Source organism: Canis lupus, chromosome 26, assembly GCF_011100685.1.
Source record: "Canis lupus familiaris isolate Mischka breed German Shepherd chromosome 26, alternate assembly UU_Cfam_GSD_1.0, whole genome shotgun sequence".
NCBI classification, from domain to species: domain Eukaryota; kingdom Metazoa; phylum Chordata; class Mammalia; order Carnivora; family Canidae; genus Canis; species Canis lupus.
Genome location: NC_049247.1, coordinates 34,642,731 through 34,663,563, shown reverse-complemented (window position 1 = coordinate 34,663,563; position 20,833 = coordinate 34,642,731). Strand labels below are relative to the sequence as shown.

The following is a 20,833-nucleotide window of genomic DNA, read 5'->3' as shown; positions in this document are numbered from 1 at the left end:
AAAGATGATTATTTTATTCAAGGTATTTGAATTTTTATAAGATGTCAAGATATTTATATGTGCAATATTCTTATTTTGGATTTACTATATTAAATTTGAATAATACTGGAAATTAAATATGACTCAATATTTTTCCAAGAGTTAGCAAATATCAACTTGTTCAAGAGGTTAATAAAAATACCTTAGCAACATTTGCCCCTTCTATTTGGTATACATACAAATATAAATTTTAAGTTTCTGTTTTTATGGAAATTACATTAAAAAATACACAAATCCCTAAAAATGAATATAAATGTGGCATTAAATCATGCAAAGTTTAATAATCAATGTTGATATACTTCCATTTTAAATGAATACCCAAAGTATGTCTATATTGATAGCATATTTGTTTGGAAAATTTGTAAATAATTGTCTTCGGTAAAATTTTTGATAAATTGTGTGAGGTATTGCATTTCCCACTCAAAATCAATATTCACATTTAGACTCCATGATCTATTCCAGACACGCTGACCTTTCCATGATATTTACCTCTAGAACCGAGGACAAGTGAGTCCCTGTGTGTTTAGTCCATCATCCTGGGATGAAGGTCAAATATTCTTCCAATGCTAACTCACTTGACATACAGGAGTCAATCTATTCTTAAGTAATATGTGTTTGAACTACTATTAGGATTTTGATATTTCTGTCTGGATTAAGTGAAAAACGTATAAAATGTATTTTCGGAATATGACACTATGACTGTTTTCCAGGAGATCCAAGTAGATAACTGACTCTTATCAGATATGGCCATTCAGTGGCAATGGGAGTGTGCCCCACAGATGTCCAATTATAGGCAGCACATTGACCAAGGTTCTTTTGTGGTCTGAAGTCTACCACTGTGTTTCTATGCAAGTCATGCTTCCTACGGGCTGCTTGCAGATCCTAACTGAGAAAAGCAGAGAGGTTAAGGTAGATCCCCTCCTGGGAGATTTTGAACTACCCTCACATCTGACTATGGTTTGAGGGCTCCTGGATCATCATGCAGAACTTATTTAAATGACACAGCAGTCTCTTCAATGGCACACTCACCTAGGATGTTCTACGCAAACCTCTCTCCCTCTTCTTTGCTTGGGGTAAGAATGAATGTGCTTTGAAGATTCTCTAGCCTTACTTGACTTTCTCCTCATTTCTCCCACCTCAGTATTTTCCCTAAAGAACTTGTTACATCTCATCTTGATGTCTAATTGTCAGAGGAAGAACTAAAACAAACACAGAACTAGGGGACTAAATTTTAAAAAGGAGTATTTGCATTCTAAGAGATATGAATTAAATTTAAAATATCCATGAGCATTTAGAAAAACATTTCTGGGGAAAATAATGACATTTAAAAGATGTTAATATAGAATTTTAATATAGGATAAAGTAAGTATTAACATACAGATATATTAAAGATGAATGAATTGAATAGGCTTAATATACATTAATTTACATAGAGACAATAAAGAAAATCTTGGGGGTTATAATTAGCCATTATTTAAATATTTTAACAAGATAGAGGAGTTTGTCACATGTTGTAATATATAATAAACTAGTATAAGAAACTGGATTTTTTTTTTAAGAAACTGGATTTAATGTATCTTTCAGATCAGCAACTCGATGGTTAATATCACTCTTTTTTTTCCCACCTTAATGGAAGATAAAGCCAAGTTCACAGAATTCTTTTTCTCAATATGAACAATCTTTGTCAAAAAAAAAAAAAAAAGAACAATCTTTGTCAAGATACCTGCTAATAATTGATAGAAGGGCATTATCTGTCACCTGTCTTAAGTTAGAAGTTTAGCTCAGTTTCAATTAAAGGGCAGCAGAATATGCCACTTCAAAATATAACCATAGGAGTTGAGGACACGTCACCTAAAATATGCCATTTTGGTATATTGATTATTTGAGCCATAAGCACTCAAAAATACCAAGTGCAGGAAGATGCTTTCTCTGAGCTCCCCTCATCTGCCTAAAGACAGTCCCTCCAAAAGGAACTCAGTTGCTAACGATTCCATCCCCAGGAGTTTCACTGACCAGGGAAATTAAGTGACCACAGGAGAGGACATCTGAAGGAGACACCACGTCCAGACAAACCTTACCACAATCATATCTGAAATCGATTCTTCTAAGAACCCAACTCATCCTCCCTAAAAACCACCTACTCTCCCCTGAGAGACCTAAATTCCCCCCTTTGCTGCCCCTGTTAAGAGGATATTTAACCCTGAATTCTAAAGCCACCATTTTGAGTTACTCACTTTTCCTGGTGTCTTCCATGTATCCATGAAGTATACATGTTATTAAACTTCTTTTTGTTTTCCTTTTGTTACTCTTTTATTACAGGGATCTCAGCTAAGAACTCAGAAGGGTAGAAGGGAAGTTAATTTTCTTCCCTGACACAGTTATGCTACTCGAAAGAGGAAGTGAATGCCAAAATTTATGAAGGCAGGGAGAGAAATGCATAGAATATAATTTAAAAGAGGTAAAATTAATTAAAATAATAATATCAGCATCAGGAATAACTTTGCAATATCCATAACTCCCTAAAGATTGAAGAGATGGGCTCCTTGCAACTGAAAAAGAGACTAGTCAACTTTGTGGCAGGGATATTAGAAAAAGCAAGTATTAAACTATTAGGCTTATTAAATGATTCCTTTAGTCTCTTTTGTCTATTACATGATATGACTTTGAAAATAGAATTCTTATTAATATTAACCCTTTTATTCTGCTTCCAATGCCAATCTGGCTGTGGGAAGTGGTTTAAATTAAGATACAAGATTGTATATGGATATAGAGATACTTAATCACCTGAAAAGTAATAACTCAAAAATAATCACTTACATGAGGTAGTAAGGGAAGCGCTAATAGTTGGACTTAATTCACTGAAAAAAAAATCCAGCTGAAGACATTTTTGAGAAGGGAGAGGTGTTTTAAAAACAAAGGATTAAGAGGTGCTGTAGACTCTTTAAGAAATTTGTTTCAAGGATAGGGAGAAGAATAAGAATGAAAAATGATGATTTGAGGGCTGTAAACTCAAAGACTGAAATTTCTAGTATTTCCTTGTCTGTCAGAAAGATAGACTGGAAAACCCACATGAACAGGATGATACATGAAAATGCAAATTTGTGAAACTGTGAAATTACGGGTTGTGTGTGCGCTTCTAAATAATACAAATGCTTGTTTATAGTTGTAGAAAGGAGTATTACACAGTCTGAGGAGCTACATACTTTTCTAAATTTTGAGAAGAACTCCGTGTTTTCTGGAAAATAGAAGTGTTCATCCAATGACAAGCAGATGAAGCAAATTGATGTCTTGATTCTCCATTTAACCTAATTAAATGACTCAAGGGGAACTTGAAGTGGGCATGAAATGAGCATAATAAGTGTTTCAAGTATTACAACCACCAAAGGGACCAGAGAGAAATAAGCACACAGTTACCTTAGGAAGTACCGTCAATCTGGCCATTGTAAAAGTACCCATATAACTGTATGGGGCAAATAACTTTCTCATTATGGGATTAATTACTTGAGGTCGGCCCATCAAGGAACAACTTCAGTTCACAGGATTTGAGGAAAACCAAAATTAAGTCTTCTTTCAACACACAGAAAGCATTCCAATATTGCAAATTATAAACGAGAAAAGAATGTGAGAAATTTGTCTTCTAGTCTTGAAAGCCTATGTTTGTTTGTTTTTTTTTCCCTTAATATAGAGTGGTTTTTGTGAAACCCTTGAGTAATTTTACACACTTCATTATTTCTTTTTCAAAGAACCATTAGGAGAAAGCGAGGAAGTTTCTAGGTAGGACTAGGAAACAAGAGACATAACCGAATATGTGAAAGGAGGGTTTTGTTTTTTGATAAACTGCACTTTCAACATTGGTTAGCTAACCTGCGAGTTATCCTTCATCAAAAATGTCACTGGAAGTCAAGGAGGCTTCTCTGTCAGTAAATATTAAAGGATTTGCTATGATGTTTGTTATTTGTTGCTTCCCACTTGTACTTTTATGATTTCAGAAAAGGCAATAGACCTATTTTTGCACTCGAGCAACCTGGCAATTACCAGTAGCTCGATATTTAAACGTTTTTAATTCTGTGGAGAGAATAATGGATTTTGTTTCTCAGTGTAGAACTGGCACATTGGAAAATGTTTTAATAAATAGTAAATGCCTCCTCTCACATCTCTTTGATGGTCTCTATAAAGTGAGTTGACAGCTCGTAACTCTCACACTCTGCCACAATGTTTTTTTTTTCCTTTTCCCCTTTTTTCCCTTTTCTTTTTCCTTGTAATTAAGACAATTACACTCCTCCGGAACATGGACAGAATAATGAATTATAATCAGGTAACCAAACGTCAGCTTAAAGTCCAGAAAGGTTTGGTTTCAAATATGTAATATTAACATTTGATATGCTGAAATCACTAGAAATAATTTAAAACATCCAAAAACAGCCATCTGAGATTTTCTTTGAATTCAAACAAAAAAAGGTACGCATTCTCTTTTCTTGCTACTTTAAGAAGAATCCAATCTATTTCACCAGTACATATTTAAAAACAGAAATGTTTCTGAACTATTCCATCATTGTTTCATGTACCCAATCTTGTATATTCCTAATAAAAACCAAGTCATCTTAAAATGACTGCAGTAATGAAAATCTGTAACTTGTCTAAAACTACACATTTAATGTAGTAATTCTCTACCAACACTATTTTCCCTTTTACCTCAGTAAGAGACGTGGAAGGGAGGTGCAGCTACGTAGCAAGAGAAGCATCTGTCTGCCCTTTCAGAGCTAGCTCTGGACATTTGCCTGGACTTTTGAGAAAGAATATGAGTGGAGGTAAAATTTGCAGGCCTTCCTCACTTGACTCCAGAAATCTCTGGATGTGGATTTCTTCTCTTTTTGCCTTTCCGGGGACTAAAATGGCAATCACTGGGATAATTCTGAAACACAATCTTGAGGATGGAAGACCCTAAATTGGCTTGGGTCCCTGATGGCAGCATGAAGAGCTACTACCAACCTGAAACACTCACTTTAGACTCCCATGTGAGCCAAAATGCATGGTTTCTTATTCATGAAACTATTCTAATACAAGGTTGTTGTCTGTTTATTTGTTTTAATAGAAGCATAACCTACCCTAACGAATCCTATTAGCCAACATTTAAAGATTTAATGATTCACTGTTCCAAACACAAGATAATTGGGTTACGGGAGGGGATCAGTTGAAGAATCCAGTTCGATATTCTACAATAAATGAATATTTTATCTTTAGAGTCTTTCTTCACACCTAGTCCTTTGTTGAAAATTAGTTTTTCATAAGGAACCCAAGAGTCAATATTGAAATGAAGGCATTCCTGAGACGTAGACGTAAACATGGTATGTACCTCGGCTTGCAGTGTCACTTACCTTGGATCACGGCTTTCCATCTGCAACCCATGAGCATCCTTTCCCTACCCTACCAGGGACAGAAATCTCGCTTATCATTTGGTGTCTCCCCCGAGAACTGATCACCTGAGAAAGTTTTTCCACCAGGAGCAATTCTGTAATGGAAGTAAAATGTTACCTCCACCCTGCCAGGGATTTTAGGCCACGTCTAAGTATTAAACTGACATTAAGTCAGAAGAGTAGTAGAAAACATACACATTTATATAAGTGTGCATGACATGAGAGCCCTCGTGAGGAAATGAAGACCCCTGCATGTGGCAAAACCCACATACTTCTGTAGTAGGATGAGCAAAGACAGGCAATTGTGGAAAAGTAAACTATGGAAGGAGGCTAAAGAGAGCTGTGAATTGTTTTAACAAGGCCTGTCTATATCACTTCTCTTGGCTTCGACCGCTCATTAAAGAATGTGTTTTTCTTCCTGGTACAGAGAGGGCATCCTTCATATGAGAGTTTATAGGTCCTGTTTTTGAGAAGGAAAGGGGAGATTAGAATGTCCTTCTTACAGCTGCTATTTTTTAAGCACTTTCAGCTCAAAATATTCTCTATGCCCAAGTGGCACATTCTGCTGCCTTTTGACTCCAGCACAAGGGAATCCAGGTCTGATAGCATCATTTAGCATCTCCGGGAGTTATGGGCATCCAGCCGAGGAAATAAGTGATTTTGGAGAAAAAAATATTTATATATATTTAGGGCATTCCCTAGTTAGGTGGCACTCTTCCAGTGTGTGATTCAGAGGCCCAGGCTCCTCTCATATTATATTTGTACAGTTGTCAACATATGGGTCCCAAGGGTCTCCACTTCACCCATCCATACGGGGCCATATGGGGAAAGGTTAAATCAGGCCGAGAAGCAGTGCAGGACAGACTGTTCCACATTTTATTGGCCAGAACTCAGCCCCAGGGCTCCACCGAGCAAGTGGGGCTGGGAAATGAAGTCTAGCTGGGTGTCCAGGAGAGCGAAGAAAGGACTGGGAGGCATCCAGACTCTGGTGTATACGTCAAAAACCTTCAAGGGCACGGAGAGGTGATTGATTATGATTAGCCCTAGACCTTTTATTTATTTTCAATAATTCATTCCATACTTTAGGTCAAATGTAAGCTTCCTTAAACATTTAAATTCAATTATTGGGACTTACTCAAAATAGTGTCTTCTGCTAATGTTTGATATGGCTTTTTTATTATTCAAGTTTTCTAAGAATCGGATAAAAAAGAAAACAATCTTGCTCAGTGCCCAAGTCTTGCTGCATTCATTATAGCAATTAAATCACTTCTTAGGACTTTCTTCATAAACCGTAGGATGCAACTAGATTACCTAATTGCCTTTATGTATCAGGGTAACAAATGGACGGGGATCGTCAAGGGCAGTATTTGCAAATGTTAGAAATGTTCTTCCAGAAGGTCAAAAATTCTTCCACATGCATTCATGTGACTCCTCTTAATTTTAGCACCAAGTAATTGGCAGGGTTTTTTTTTTTTTCTTCTTCTCTAAGTTAACAACTTTATTAATAGAATCTATTTGCAGCTAGTAGTTGGATGCAGAGAAGGTAAGAAACGGTAAATTATGCATTGAACAAAACATTTTTATTTTTAAAAGTGGCATAAATAAGGCAATTTAAAAAAGAAAGCTAAATGAGCAAAGCCCCGATGAGATCTATGACCTTGGCTTTACTGCCACAATATTTTAGCTAAAAGAGTTAACAAGCAATGTGCCGCGGAAGTCTGGAGGCACATTGCTATTAGTAGGAATGAGCTGCGGATGCAAGCTAGGAGAAAAGGGACACCATTTACTGAGCTTATTCAGAGGGACAGTGTTGGGCACCACCACCCCTTCCCTCTCTGGCGCCTCCAAGGAAGGCCTGGATGGGATGAGAACTCTGGAGGAACACACGTGGGCCTTTGGTTCAGAGGGATTTTTGGACCCACTCTGAATAGTAAGTACATCTTTTGTGAGCATCAAATCCAGCTAAGTTGGTGAGAAACACAGTGACTTTATGTGTCCACTTTGGTTCTTGAGAAGCCACGATGAACACATTCAGGGAAGGTCGCTAGAAGCAGAAGACTGCGCATCCCATAGCAAGGAACTGGAGTTCACAGTTGCCATGCCAACAAAAGAGGAAAGGATTGGTTAACTATGGACAGAGGAAGAAAATGGTCTTTCAAACGGACTGAATGAGGATTCTTCCTGTTTTAAATATGGTTTACATCTCAGTGGTTTACATATGTGTGCTATGTACTGCTTGGATATTGCAAAGGCAGCTTTCCTTGAAAGGTTTTATTTATTTATTTTAGAAAGACAGAGTAAAACACATGAGGTGGGAGAGGGGCAAAGGGAGAAAATCTGCAGCAGATCCCCTTTGAGCATAAAGCCCTACTTGGGCTTGATCCCACAACCCTGAGATCACTATCTCGAGATCATGACCAGAGCCGAAACCAAGAGTGTGACACTTAACCAAGTGATCCACCCAGGTGCCCAAGGCAGCTTTTTATAAAAGGAAAACACTACATGGTTCAGTGTGGTAAATGTTTCCAGACATCACTCGCCTCCTCTCCCAGGATCTTAGCCCTGGCTCTAACTTAACAATGCTTAGGTAGTTCTTAGAAATTATCAAAGCAAAAACAAAAACAAAAAACAAAAAACAAAAAAACCCAAAAATTATCAAAGCAATGAAAATCTAAATATTAGAATATGATCAAATATTCTATGAAATCTTCATTTTTCTTGAGCCTTAGATAGTATCATTATGTAATGCCTAATTTGTCTCTACGCAGACTAAACTATGAAAATATCCCAGAAATCAATACATCCTCCCATATTGTTTACTTCTATATGTACTAATTCTTTGGCATGGAACATGCCTTCCGTATTTTTGCAGAGTTGCTAAACCATATTTTCTTTTCAAGAAACGGCTTAAAACGATGTTGTTCATGTTTAGATCCAGTGAAACATTTCTCTAGCACACTTCCCCTGCACAGTGAGGTTCTATTATTGTGTCTTCGAATAGTATTGTTATTTTTCATTTGTGTAGTTTCCACTCATGGCTGTGAGCCCCTGGAGCACCATGCCTAGATGCTTTTTAATGCTATGTCCAAAATAAGTAAATAGTAAACATGTAGTATGTAGTGAGTCTCCTTCAAATGTTTGTGGGAAAACTATCTCTTATGGGTTCTCACATTCTAATACAAGAATATTCATGTTTTAACTCAAAACAGTATCATGAAAGAAAGATCTACTATATTTTCAGGAAACCATTATAAATCTTTCACTCATATGCATTCATGAAGCAAACATAAAATAAAATAAATTTAATTATTTTTTAAATAAATTCTTCACTTCCTAAGAATATCTGACTGCTTATGCATCTATGTATCTGCATGTCCCTCTATTTATTCATCTATCTATCTATCTATCTATCTATCTATCTATCTATCTATCATCATCTATCTACGTGCATGCTGTGTACTGAATTGTGTCCCCCTAAAAACCGATATTTTGAAGTCCTTAACCCTCAATGGCATGGTATTCAAAGATGAAGCCTTTGAGAGGTAATTAGGTTTAGATGAGGTCATGAGGGTGGGGCCCTAATCTTGGGATTGATGCCCTTTCAAGAAGAGGCAGCAGAGATCTTGCTTTCTCTCATTCTCCTCTGTGTGAGGACTCAACAAGGAGGCAGCCATCCACAAAGCCAGGAAGACGGCTCTCACCAGAACCCGACCATGCTGCCACCCTGACCTCAGACTTCCAGCCTCCAGAACTGTGAGAAAATAAACTTCTGTTTCAGCCACTCAGTCTGTGATATTTTGTTACAGAAACCCGACTTGAGACACTAGCTCTATAGCTATACATATAATATATATTATACACATAAACGTACACGTACATCCTTACTTTCTCTTCCCTGGTTATACAAAAAATATCATTTCAGATTCATGTCAAATTATGTATCTGGTAATAACAAGAAACTAAATATCTACTACTTCCCACTATTGGGATCATTAATAAGGTGCAGTTTAAACCCCAAAATATAATGTTGTATATTTCAAAGATTGCATTAGTTATTTTTAAAGATTTTATTTATTTCTTTTAGAGAGAGGAAAGAGAGTACAAGCAGGGTGAGGGAGAGGGACAAGCAGACTGTGTGCTGAGGATGAAGCCTGACAAGGGTCTAGATCTCATGACCCTGAGATCACAACTTGAGCCGAGATCGAGAGTCAAACGCTTAACGACCTGAGCTACCCAAGTGCCCCAACACGTTAATCATTTTTAAAGGATCCATTATTCACTAAACATTATTAAAACTGGTATTTTTAGGCTAAATTACTTTAACCATACTAACTTTTTAAATAAATGTAATACTATGCTAATTTAGAAAAAAAAACTTATAATTGGAAGGCCACTTCATTGATCAATTCATATTGAATTAGTCTGGAGGGCTCAAAACAAAGCAGCACAAAAAATCTTTACATATTACAAAAGCCAATAGGAATCAATACCTATATTCCTCTTGTGTGAAGCGTGGGATTTCTCCAGGATGTAAGACGAGAATTTTCACTGTAGCACTGCTGGACATCACAGGCTCACCATCGTCAAAAGCAACAACCACCAGCTTAAAAAGTAATAAAAAATCATGTTAAAGAATATTAATAAGAAGAAAATAAAGCATCATTTTTTAAATATAAAGCATCGTTTTTAATTATTGGTCTGCCTGGTCCAGGAGGGGGAGTGATGATCATTTCCTCGCTGTCTTCCAGGCAGTAGTCATTGTCTTAGGGTACGTTACATATATTCTCACCTACTCTTCACAACAGTCCCACCAGGTGGAGGTTTTATTTTCATTTCTGAGACAAGAAAACTCAAAGAAGTGGAGTTACTAACCCCATGATAGAGCACCCAGCAAAACAGGTGTAGGATACTACATCTCTCCAATGATTAAACAGATTTCTCTTCCACAGTCCCACTGGTGCCTACAGTAAAAACATGTGCCATTATGAGCACCGACACTTATTTAAAAAGTGTTAAATTCAGTCACATCAATAGCAAAAAGCTAATTAGCTTGCTTATAAAAAGAAATTAATTTTTCCAGCAAATTAATTGTCTGCAAGATTATAGGGCAGAAATACTTCACTCTGGAGGATAAAACTGTAAACCTTTATAGTTTAACACACTCAGATATATACTCTCTTAAAAGTATATAAAACCAAGTTCATACTGTATAGTAGAAGCTGTTCAAATGATGCTAACTGCAGAAAAAAGCTTTTGTTTGAAGACATCTCAAGTAATGATATTTATTACTACAATGTTGTTTACGGTTGATATTTTTTGGATAAAGTATATCATGTCAAGAATAATTCTTCTACTTAAGAAATGTTAAATATTTTCAATATTATGTGTTTCTCTGTAATGTGCATAATTTTGGATGCTACCGTCTACTAATTTAAACCAATTCAACCTAGACCATGAAACCATAACCAAGGATCATCCTTAGGCCCATGATTTATCTTTGGGTTAATACTTTACAAACAGAACAATTGCTCCCAACAGTGGTAAGCTTATGTGAGGCACAGTACTCACTGACCCTTAACAATGAGGGCATTTCCTCAATGCAGGGTCAAAGGCTTTATTCACAATGAAAAAAATATTCTAAGTAATTACAGAAAATGGAAACTCTAAAACATTTAATAAAATAGATTATTTATGAAAATAGTGAAAGATAGTAATATTTCAAATTTTCCTGAGGCATAATTTATCATGAATCCAGAAATTTGACCCAACAATACTGCCTCTCACTACTTATCTTAAGGAAAAAAAATCAGATAAGTGGCAAATGATATTTGCACAAGGAGTTTCACAAGCAAATATTATTATAACAAAAAATTAGAAAAAAGCTAATTATCCAACAACAAAGTATTAGACAAAAAAATAGTGCATTCACATACCAGAACATCATTCAGACATGAAAATAATATCATCAACCATATTTATTGTCATGGGCAAAATATTATTAAGATAAAAAGCAATATAATAATAAGATAATATTATTTTTGAACACATATATATGTATAGTTGCATTTTCATGGAATGTCATCATAAGAATAGATATTAAACTGGTAAATTCTAGTTATCTCCAAGATGTGAAATATCAAGTGTGTTTTTTATTTCTTTGCGCTAACCTGTACTTTCTAAGTGTCTATGTGGTAAAAACATACATTATTTTGTTTTGTTGTTGTTGTTATTGTTTTTTTTTTTTTTTTTTTTTTTTTTTTTTAGTTTTTAAAGCCTTTTTATTTAAGAGAGAGAGAGAGAGAGAGAAGCAAGGAAGGAAGGAAAGGAAGGACATACATTATTTTGTAATTTAAAAACCATTAAAAGGAGAAAAATGGAAATAAGTATGGTCATAGGTTAAAGTGTACGTTCAAATGTTCAATATCAAATAGATCACAGTAAGGGAAACACTACACTGACCTTAAAAATTGTTGTAGGCTCTTCATTAAGATTGACTCGAGTTATTACTCTTCCAGAATCTTCTTCTACGTCAAAAATACTGGCAGGATAAGGAAACTGGACATCATCCACTCTGTACCTCACACGACTTGCAGGTAATCCCTAAAGTGAAATTATATATTATTAATTCACTTTCACAGAATTAAAACAAAAGGTATATGGTGCCAAACCGGTCTATAAAATGCATGGCCTTTAGAAGTGAAAAATCATATTTAGCATTCACACCTCTAGGCTTCAAATGCAGCAGAATCTCTGTTTCTTTTGGATGACTCAATCTTAATCAACGAAGTATCTTCACTCCCTGTTATTGAAAATTATTTATGCGAAAGAATAAATTAATGGTTGTCGTGGGCATCTCCTCTTCCATTTTCCTTTAATTATAGGACTCTCACCTGACCTAAACACCATGTCTGCTGAAGAGTGGACCTTCTGTGACAATTATAAATTATATTCTTTAGTTGTGCTTATTTGAACTCTGACACTAAGAAAATGATGAAGCATGGAGGACTCTTGTAAAGTAGAGGGACGGGTATGAAAGTGGAGGAGACAGAAACTATTTACCATCTGCTCTTTGTTGTTAAACAGGCTAGGTTTTTTTTCATAAATAAATTAATCCTCACAACAATCCTCTAGGGTAACATTAGTAATGATGATGAGAGCAATAATAGTAAAATAATGAGAGCTAACATTTGTTGAATGCTTATTATGTCTAAGGACTATACTAAAGATGATACATGTATATGCTACTGCCCATTTTTTTTTATTTTTAGTTAATGAACTTGAGGCTTATAGGGAGTGAAAGGATGTTGCATTGCCCCAGATATAAACCAACATAAGTCTAGATATTTAAAAAATCATTTTCTTATGAGAAATAAATATTTGATATAGTTTTTAAAGACTACAATAAAAACAGTCAAAACTGCTGGACATCCTCAATTACATTAGGGTTTACATTGGTCGTATTTTGAATTACATAAAGTGTCACCAGAATTGCCTAATGTTTTCAGTGCGTAAGCCAGCTCTGGAATTCAAGTAAACAATTTAGGCACAGAGCTAGTATGTGGTAGATTTGACCACAAACTGGAACAGATACTACATGAACTACTAAATTTCTTGGAGGAAAACACTGCCAAGGCTCAATTCCGGGCACATCTACCTTTTCTACCTCTATTTTCAGCCTCTGCAATCTCGTCCAGTCTCATACCTCTAAACCACTTCTATTTGTTCATAACTCCCAATTAATTCAGGCTACATTCATCCTTTAAACACCACAGTAACATATACAATGATCAACTTAGATATTTTATTTTTAACTCAACGCATCCCAAACCAGCATCCTGATTTTTCTCTCCTACATGCATACATTCTCCACTTTAGGTCAATGGCCCCATCTTTTACCAAACTGGTCTTTCTGAAAGCCTAGGGATAGCCATTGACCCTTCTCTTTCTCTTGGTAACTGCAACTGGAATAACTCAATGAAAGCATGCCTAATGTGGATCATCCTCATCTCCTCTATCCACCTGTTTCCTCCAGTGGACTCTTTTTCCTACTAATTGACCTTCTACTTCTACTCTATTAAAATTATCTTTAAAAATGTAAACCTTCCCTGAAATGTAAAAATATAAACCATAAACTGAGGGGTTTCTACCTAAGATCAGGAATGAGACAAGGGGGTCCATTCTCACCACTTCTATTCAGTACAGCACTAGAAATCCCAGCCACAGCAATCAGACTAGAAAAATAAATAAAAAGGCAACTAAATTTGTGGAAGAAGTAGAACGCCTACTATCTACAAATGGCATGATATTATATATAGAACCCTAAAGACTCCACCAAAACAATTTATCATCAACTGATAAACGAATTAAGTGAGGTCTCAGGACACAGAGTCAATATGCAGAAATCCTTTGCATTTCTATACATTAATAATGAAATAACAGACACAGAAATTAAGAAAATAGCCCCATTTACATTTGCACCAAAAATAATAAAATACCTAGGAATAAACATAACCAAAGAGGTGAGAGACTTGTACTCTGAAAACTATAAAACACTGATGAAAGCAACTGTAGGTGACACAAACAAATGGAAAGTTATTCTATGCTCATGGATTGGGAGAATAAATATTGTCAAAATGGCCATACTACCAACAATCAACAAATTTCATGCAATCTCTCTCAAAATACCAGCAGTATTTTCCATAGATCTGGAGCAAACAATCATAAAGTGTGTATAGAACCAGAGAAGATCTAAATAGATAAAGCAATCTTGAAAAAGAAGAACAAAACCAGGGGCATTACAGAGCCAGATTACACAAAGCTCTAGGAATCAAAACAGTATGGTACTGCTACAAAAACAGACACATACATCAATAGAACAGAATGGAGGGCCCAGAAATAAACCAATGATTATGTGGTCAATTAATCTTTGAGTAAGGAAGTAAAAATATGCAATGGGAGGGTCACCTGAGTGGCTCAGCTGGTTAAGCATCTGACTCTTGGTTTTAGCTCAAGTCATGATCTCAGAGTCCTGGAAACGAGCCCAAGTTGGGGATCCATTCTCAGTGGGAAGTTGGCTTGAGGATTTCTCTCCCTCTTCCTCTGCCCCTCCCTCTGCTTGTGTGTTTTTTTCTCTCTTTCTCTCTCAAATAAATAAATCTTTGTTTTTTAAAAAGAATACGCAATGGGAAAGAGTCTCTTCAATGCATGGTATTGGGAAAACTGGACAGCAACGTGAAAAAGAATGCAAGTGGACCACTTTCTTATACCATATATAAGAATAAATTCAAAATGGACTTAAACATTTGTCCTCAAACCATAAAAATCCTAGAAGAGAGCACCGGCAGTAATTTCTCTGACATTGACTCTAGCAACATTTTTTCTACATGTGTCTCCCGAAGCAAGGGAAATAAAAGCAAAAATAAACTATTGGGATGCCATCAGAATACAAGCTTCTGCACAGCAACGGAAAGGATAAACAAAACTAAAAGACAACCTACTGAATGGGAGAAGATAATTGCAAAAAACATAAAGGGTTAGTTGGCATCCAAAATGTATCAAGAAGTTAAAGAACACCAAAAGCCTCAAATAATACCATTAAAAATGTGCAGAAGACATGAATACAGATGGCCAAGGCACACACAAAGATGCTCAACAACACTCAACATCAGGGAAGTGCAAATCAAAAACACAATGAGATATCTATCACCTGACACATGTCATAATGACCAAAACACCCACACACACACACACACACACACACACACACACACACACAAAACAGCAAATGTTGGTAAGGATGAGGAGAAAAAGGAGCCCTCCTGCACTGTTGGTGGGAATGCAAACTTATGCAGCCACTATGGAATACAGTGTGGAAGATTCTTCAAAAATTAAAACTTCCATTACTGGAATTACCAAAAAATATAAAACTAGTAACTCAAAAAGATATATGCACCCCTATGTTTATAGCAGGATAATTGCAATAGCCAAGATGCAGAAGCAGGTCAAGTGTCCACTGATTATTCCGCCACAAAAAGGCTGATGTATCCATAGGATATTATGCCATTTGTGACAACATGGATGAACCTAGAGGGTTTTCTGCTAAGTGAAATATGTCAGAATAAGAAACAGCAAGCACCATATGATGCAGTGGCCTGTGGAAACTGAAAAACAAAACATAAACAAAAAGCAGAATCAGACCCATAAATACAGAGAATGAACAGATGACTGCCAGAGGGAAGGCAGTGGGGGGGGGGGCAAAAGGGGTGAAAGGGCGCAGGAGAAACAGGCTTCTGGTTATAGACTAAGTCATGGGGATGAAGGCACAGCGTAGGGAATGTCATCGTTCTGAGAGTGTCACGTAGTGACAGATGGGAGCGACACTGGGGTGAACACAGCATAACCTATAAGGGTGACTCACTTGTCATACACCTGAGCTCATCTGACATTGTGTGTCAGATATGATCAAATTAAAAATGTTTAAAAATGATGATAATGACAGGGGTTGTTGGCGGTCCATTCGCGTGCTCTACTACATGATCAAATAATGTGCAATTCACGCATTCTCAGGTTTGTGCAGACAAGAAATCCAAGAGATGGTGTGAATAGTAACCATACCTTATAAAAAGGAAATCAAGGCTTTAAGAGTTAGCTCATTGCTGAATTTCCTCAGCTAGTACATTCCAGTGTTCTCACTCAAATGAAACATGACACATAAAACATAAGTCATTACCCATGAACCCAACTTGACATTTACCCTTGGTCTCCTCAAGGCAAGCGTCCTTCCCCATGAGATTGAACAGCCATAAGATTGAGCAAAGGTAACTTGGGAGACATGCTCTAGAATCGGAAGCCCTAGTAAATCCTGCCGTAGGGCCCTGCCCAGGAAGTTACCCCAGCACGTGTTCCATGAAGAGGAATGAAGGAAGAAAGGGCAAAATTACGGAACAAACTTTCAGGAACAGAATTCCCAAGTTTCTGTTAGATTCAGCACCCATCCCATCTATGGTATAACAAACTCTTCCATCAATCACAAATTAGTTATCCAGGAACTTAAAGCATGTTCCTTAGACTCAGCACACTCCCTTGACTCAAGTTGATGTATCCATAGTATATTTTTATTTACACCTTTACCTGATAAAAAGGAAAGAGAAAAAGGTTTAGTATTTCTGAAGGGTTATGTCTCACATGTGTAAAATACTTCCAAACTCTTTTTACCTAAATCCTACTTTATGCTTAAATAATTAAGCCACATATTAGGCAAAGGTAATTGCTTTGGGGAACGCTTCCATTAACATGCTTAGCATTGTCCCTAGGCCATGTATGACGTGAATCAGGTCAAATACGTGGATCCAAGAAGTCTTAAGTATTAGAATTAATACAGTTAATCTGGAAAACAATGTCATTGTAAAAATTCATAAATTCAACCATACTTAAAGAAGCCAGACCATTGTAAACTTTATCACTTCATGTTATTCATCATTACTATTTGTTAAACACCTAATGCTTGATTCCACTAAAAATTTGAGATCTGATCAAAGTTTTCTAATGGAGAAAATTCACTCAATTGTATTTTTAAAAATAAAATGAAATAGCTCACTGAGTTTATGAATTATATAGTTCAATAACTATCATATAAAATGATATATAGATATTCAAGCTATCAATTAGTAAATACCAATTTAAATATTAATATTAATTTTGGACCCCAACTATTTGGTGATTTTGATAAATATTAACTTACCAAATATTTTGTTTTTTCTTAAAATTTAAATTGTGCTAGAAATAGAGGGATCCCTGTTTATGCATACATTTTCCCAATAAGTTCCTGGTTTTCCAGTTGAATCCACTGATCATATTTATTTTTTACAGTAAACCAACTATAAAAACACACAGTTGAGATGAAAATATTTATTACTTTGCATTTTAATTCACAATAAGATAGCAGTACATACATTATGCTGTATCTGTGTATGCATTTATATGCGTATTAAGAGACATTTTTGGACCATCAATACTGAAGGAAGAGCTATCTTTTTATAAAAACGTCAATCTTTTAACATTTTATTACTTTGGCAATAGACTCTTTTTCTATGGCATTTCCAAATTATAATAAAGTCACTAACACTGCGAGCAATTTACAAAAACGATCTTCTTCAAGTTCATAGTAAATTAAAACTAGGCTATGGTTTGATTTATAAATGATAAGCAGATGACTTCTTGGTCCTGTACTCTGATCAAATGAATGTATTGGTCTTTATTTAGGACCAAAGAAGTCTTGCGAGGTTACCAGTTAGCCCCCTTGTCTTTAGGCAATACCACCACAAAGACATGGCATCCAGAGTTTGAAAAGGTTTTGGCAAAAGAAAGTTCATAAAAGTTGTTCAAACCAATGGTGGCATTTCAAGACTTGGATGATCTGAAAGGCTCTTCCTCATGGCCACCCTTGCTGAAAGCCAACCTGTTTGTACCTGCAGTGAGGGAACGACCTTTCCTTCTCCTCAAGGGACTAGAATTCTTCAGAGCTGTGAAGGCCAACGCTTTACCCCTAGCCTCACTTTGGCAGGATAGATCTAATTCTTTTCATATCATCTGAAAGATTCTTCCCTTGATTTTCTCTCCGTGTCCACACCTTTACTCATCATAGTTGTTTGGAAATGTATTACAACTGTAGGCTCAAAAGAATAAAACAAATTGTCTATGTCAAGAAATACTTGAGATAGCCATAGTGGAATCCATTTAATTTCATTATTTTTTTTTTATTTTAAAGATTTTATTTATTTATTTGAGAGAGAGAGAGCTAGCAGGAATGAGTAGGGGAAGATGGAGAGGGAAAGGGTGCGGCAAATTGCTCACTGAGCAGGGAACCTGATGTGAGGCTCGATCCCAGGACCCTGAGAGCATGACCTGAGCTGACGGCAGATGCTTCACCCACCGAACCACCCAGGCACCTCATTTAATTTTATTCTCTAGTCAACTAACTAAGCTATAGTGTCTCTTCCTTAGTACAGATATTTTAATATCATGAGGTGAAATGTATTTTGACATTCCAGGCAATGTAAAATTTTGGAAAGGGTCTATAACATAGACTATTTCTATAAATCATGTGGTCCAACATAATTTATAGAAAATTAGTGGGCAATCTCATATATGTATGCAATATCCCATAGAAAAAGAAGACTAAACAGTTTTGGAATTTGGCTCTATTTACCTAGCCACCACGTAGACATAGTGTCAAAAGAAAAAAAATTGCAAAAAAAAAAAAAAATACAGAACAAAACCAAAACAAGACATCAACATTAATTCAATAGGACAATGGTAAAATTCTTTGCAAATATTCTCTTCTCAGCAGGCTAGGATGGCAAAAATAAAGTATCCTGTCATTATGACTCTTGGAGTCTTTTGAAGGGTCAATACAATGGGTTCCTTCTTAAAATTTTATGGAAAGTGAGGACATGTGAGAAGCGTAGCAGGACAGCTTTTTTGCAGTCTCCTCACTTACTGTGACAGTGCTTTCTATAAATCCAGCTGACCTTATCTATCTATTGGAGCAAGAATGACTTCAGATAACCATGATTTTGGAAGACTAATGAGATGCCGGTACAGCAATCCTTCTTAATGTCACTTCCATTCACCACAAGAGCTTGAGATATATATATATTTTTTTCCTCAATTTTCAAGTAAGTGGCACATTCTCCTCTAGAGGGATATATTTCCCTAAACAAAATGTTCAAATAAAAAAAAAAACATGATATGAGCAGAAACTTAATCATTCAATGGATGCAGGAAACTTTGACGTGGCATCACAGAAACTATGGAAATTAAAAATTATATACATATAAATTTAAAAATTATATAAAATATCAGCAATCGAAGATGTTATCAATTATCTCTTTGCTCATACTTAGCAACTTGTTTTTATGTTATGTAGCATAGGAATTAATTCATTAGATGAGGGATTCATTCATTCATTCATTCATTCAACACATTTACTGACTAGACACAGCTGAGTTCTGAGGGTACCAGAAGAACACTGATTGGGAAGATAGAGTTCACCTCATATCCCTGCCTTCTTCATGATCATTGAAAGTAATTCAGCAAGAATGACCTCATTAAACACCAAGCTCACACATACCCCGATACTCCTCTGTTATTCACTCTGCGGCATCACACTCTGCGGCTAGTTCCTCCCAACATCCAGGTCCAGATGACCCCTCCTCTGCCTCTAACCCCTCACAAGCCATTTTAGTCAATCTTATTCTATTTTCTTTAGGCTAAGTATCCTTATCTGAATTTATGTTACATATTTACTCATTCGTGGATTTGCAGTATATCTCTGTCCTTTGATTATGAGCTCCGTTAGAGCAGATGATTTTTTTCTGCCTTGCCATTAAGAGATCAAAAAAAAAAAAACAAAACAAAAACAAAACAAAACAAAACAAAAACAGACTTGTTAAGTGAGTGCTTAAAATATGATCAATACTTATGCATATGTGTATTCTGAACTGACAGGATGCCCAAACCTAGGTCCCTCACTTACATGGTGGCAGTGACTGTAGGTGGGACACCCACTGTAGTTGAAAATGTACATCACCTGAGTCCCTACTCACAATGGCCATGTGCACATTTTTTGAGAGCAGAAAGGAAGTAGAGATTACATCAGTGATTTTTGTTTGGGGAAGACACTTCAGAAAAGAGATAATAATGGGCCTCTGAAAACAAAGCTCCCCAAAGTGGAAGATGGGAGGAGAATAAACATTCTTTCAGAAAAGATCCTCGAGTACAGTGTGTGTCAGAAATGAAAATATCATCATGACAAAATTTTTTTAAATTTTTTAATTTTTATTTTTTTTTTAAATTCTGGACTAGCTAAATATAAAGCATATCTTCCCTACTTCCCAGCGTCTGTTCTTATATTCTGTTACTCCTTTAATTATTTTGTAATACATCCTGTTGTTAAGCCAATCCTTTAAAATAATGACATAATCCTCTGGATTTCTCCAGTAAAAAATCCTCATATGGCCTATATTATTAAGATACAGATGATGTTTTCTTACACTAACTGCATTGCACAATGTGTCAAATCCGACTTACATTGTGGGTTAACCCATTGTTGAACAAGATTGAGATCCTTAGTAATATTTTTGGTGACTGTGAGGATCATAGTGACATAGGTAATTTTGTACATGGCTTGGAGGACCTCTAAGAATTTAGTTACCTTAGAAAGCAGCTAAATTGTTGGCATATTTTCAACTTAAAGCCCACTAATATCTGCTCAGAGATTCTCATCTATAGTTAATAGTTATCTCTCAGGATGAAGGCAGTGATGAGAAAGACAGATGTGCCTCTCTACTAAGGGGCCTCACAACAGTGTGTGGGCAGAG

General features: G+C 36.0%; 1 protein-coding gene across 2 annotated transcripts in view; it reads right to left on the bottom strand.

The window, feature by feature from the left end:
- PCDH15 (protocadherin related 15) overlaps positions 1 to 20,833 on the bottom strand; it is a 737,973-nt gene that overhangs the window by 149,167 nt on the left and 567,973 nt on the right. For both annotated transcript variants that reach the window (XM_038576025.1, XM_038576024.1), the window contains exons 21-22: positions 11,913 to 12,053; positions 9,944 to 10,056 (exon numbers count right to left, since the gene is read on the bottom strand). In XM_038576025.1, the coding sequence (XP_038431953.1) occupies positions 9,944 to 10,056; positions 11,913 to 12,053 (254 nt within the window). The remainder of the gene's footprint in view (positions 1 to 9,943; positions 10,057 to 11,912; positions 12,054 to 20,833) is intronic.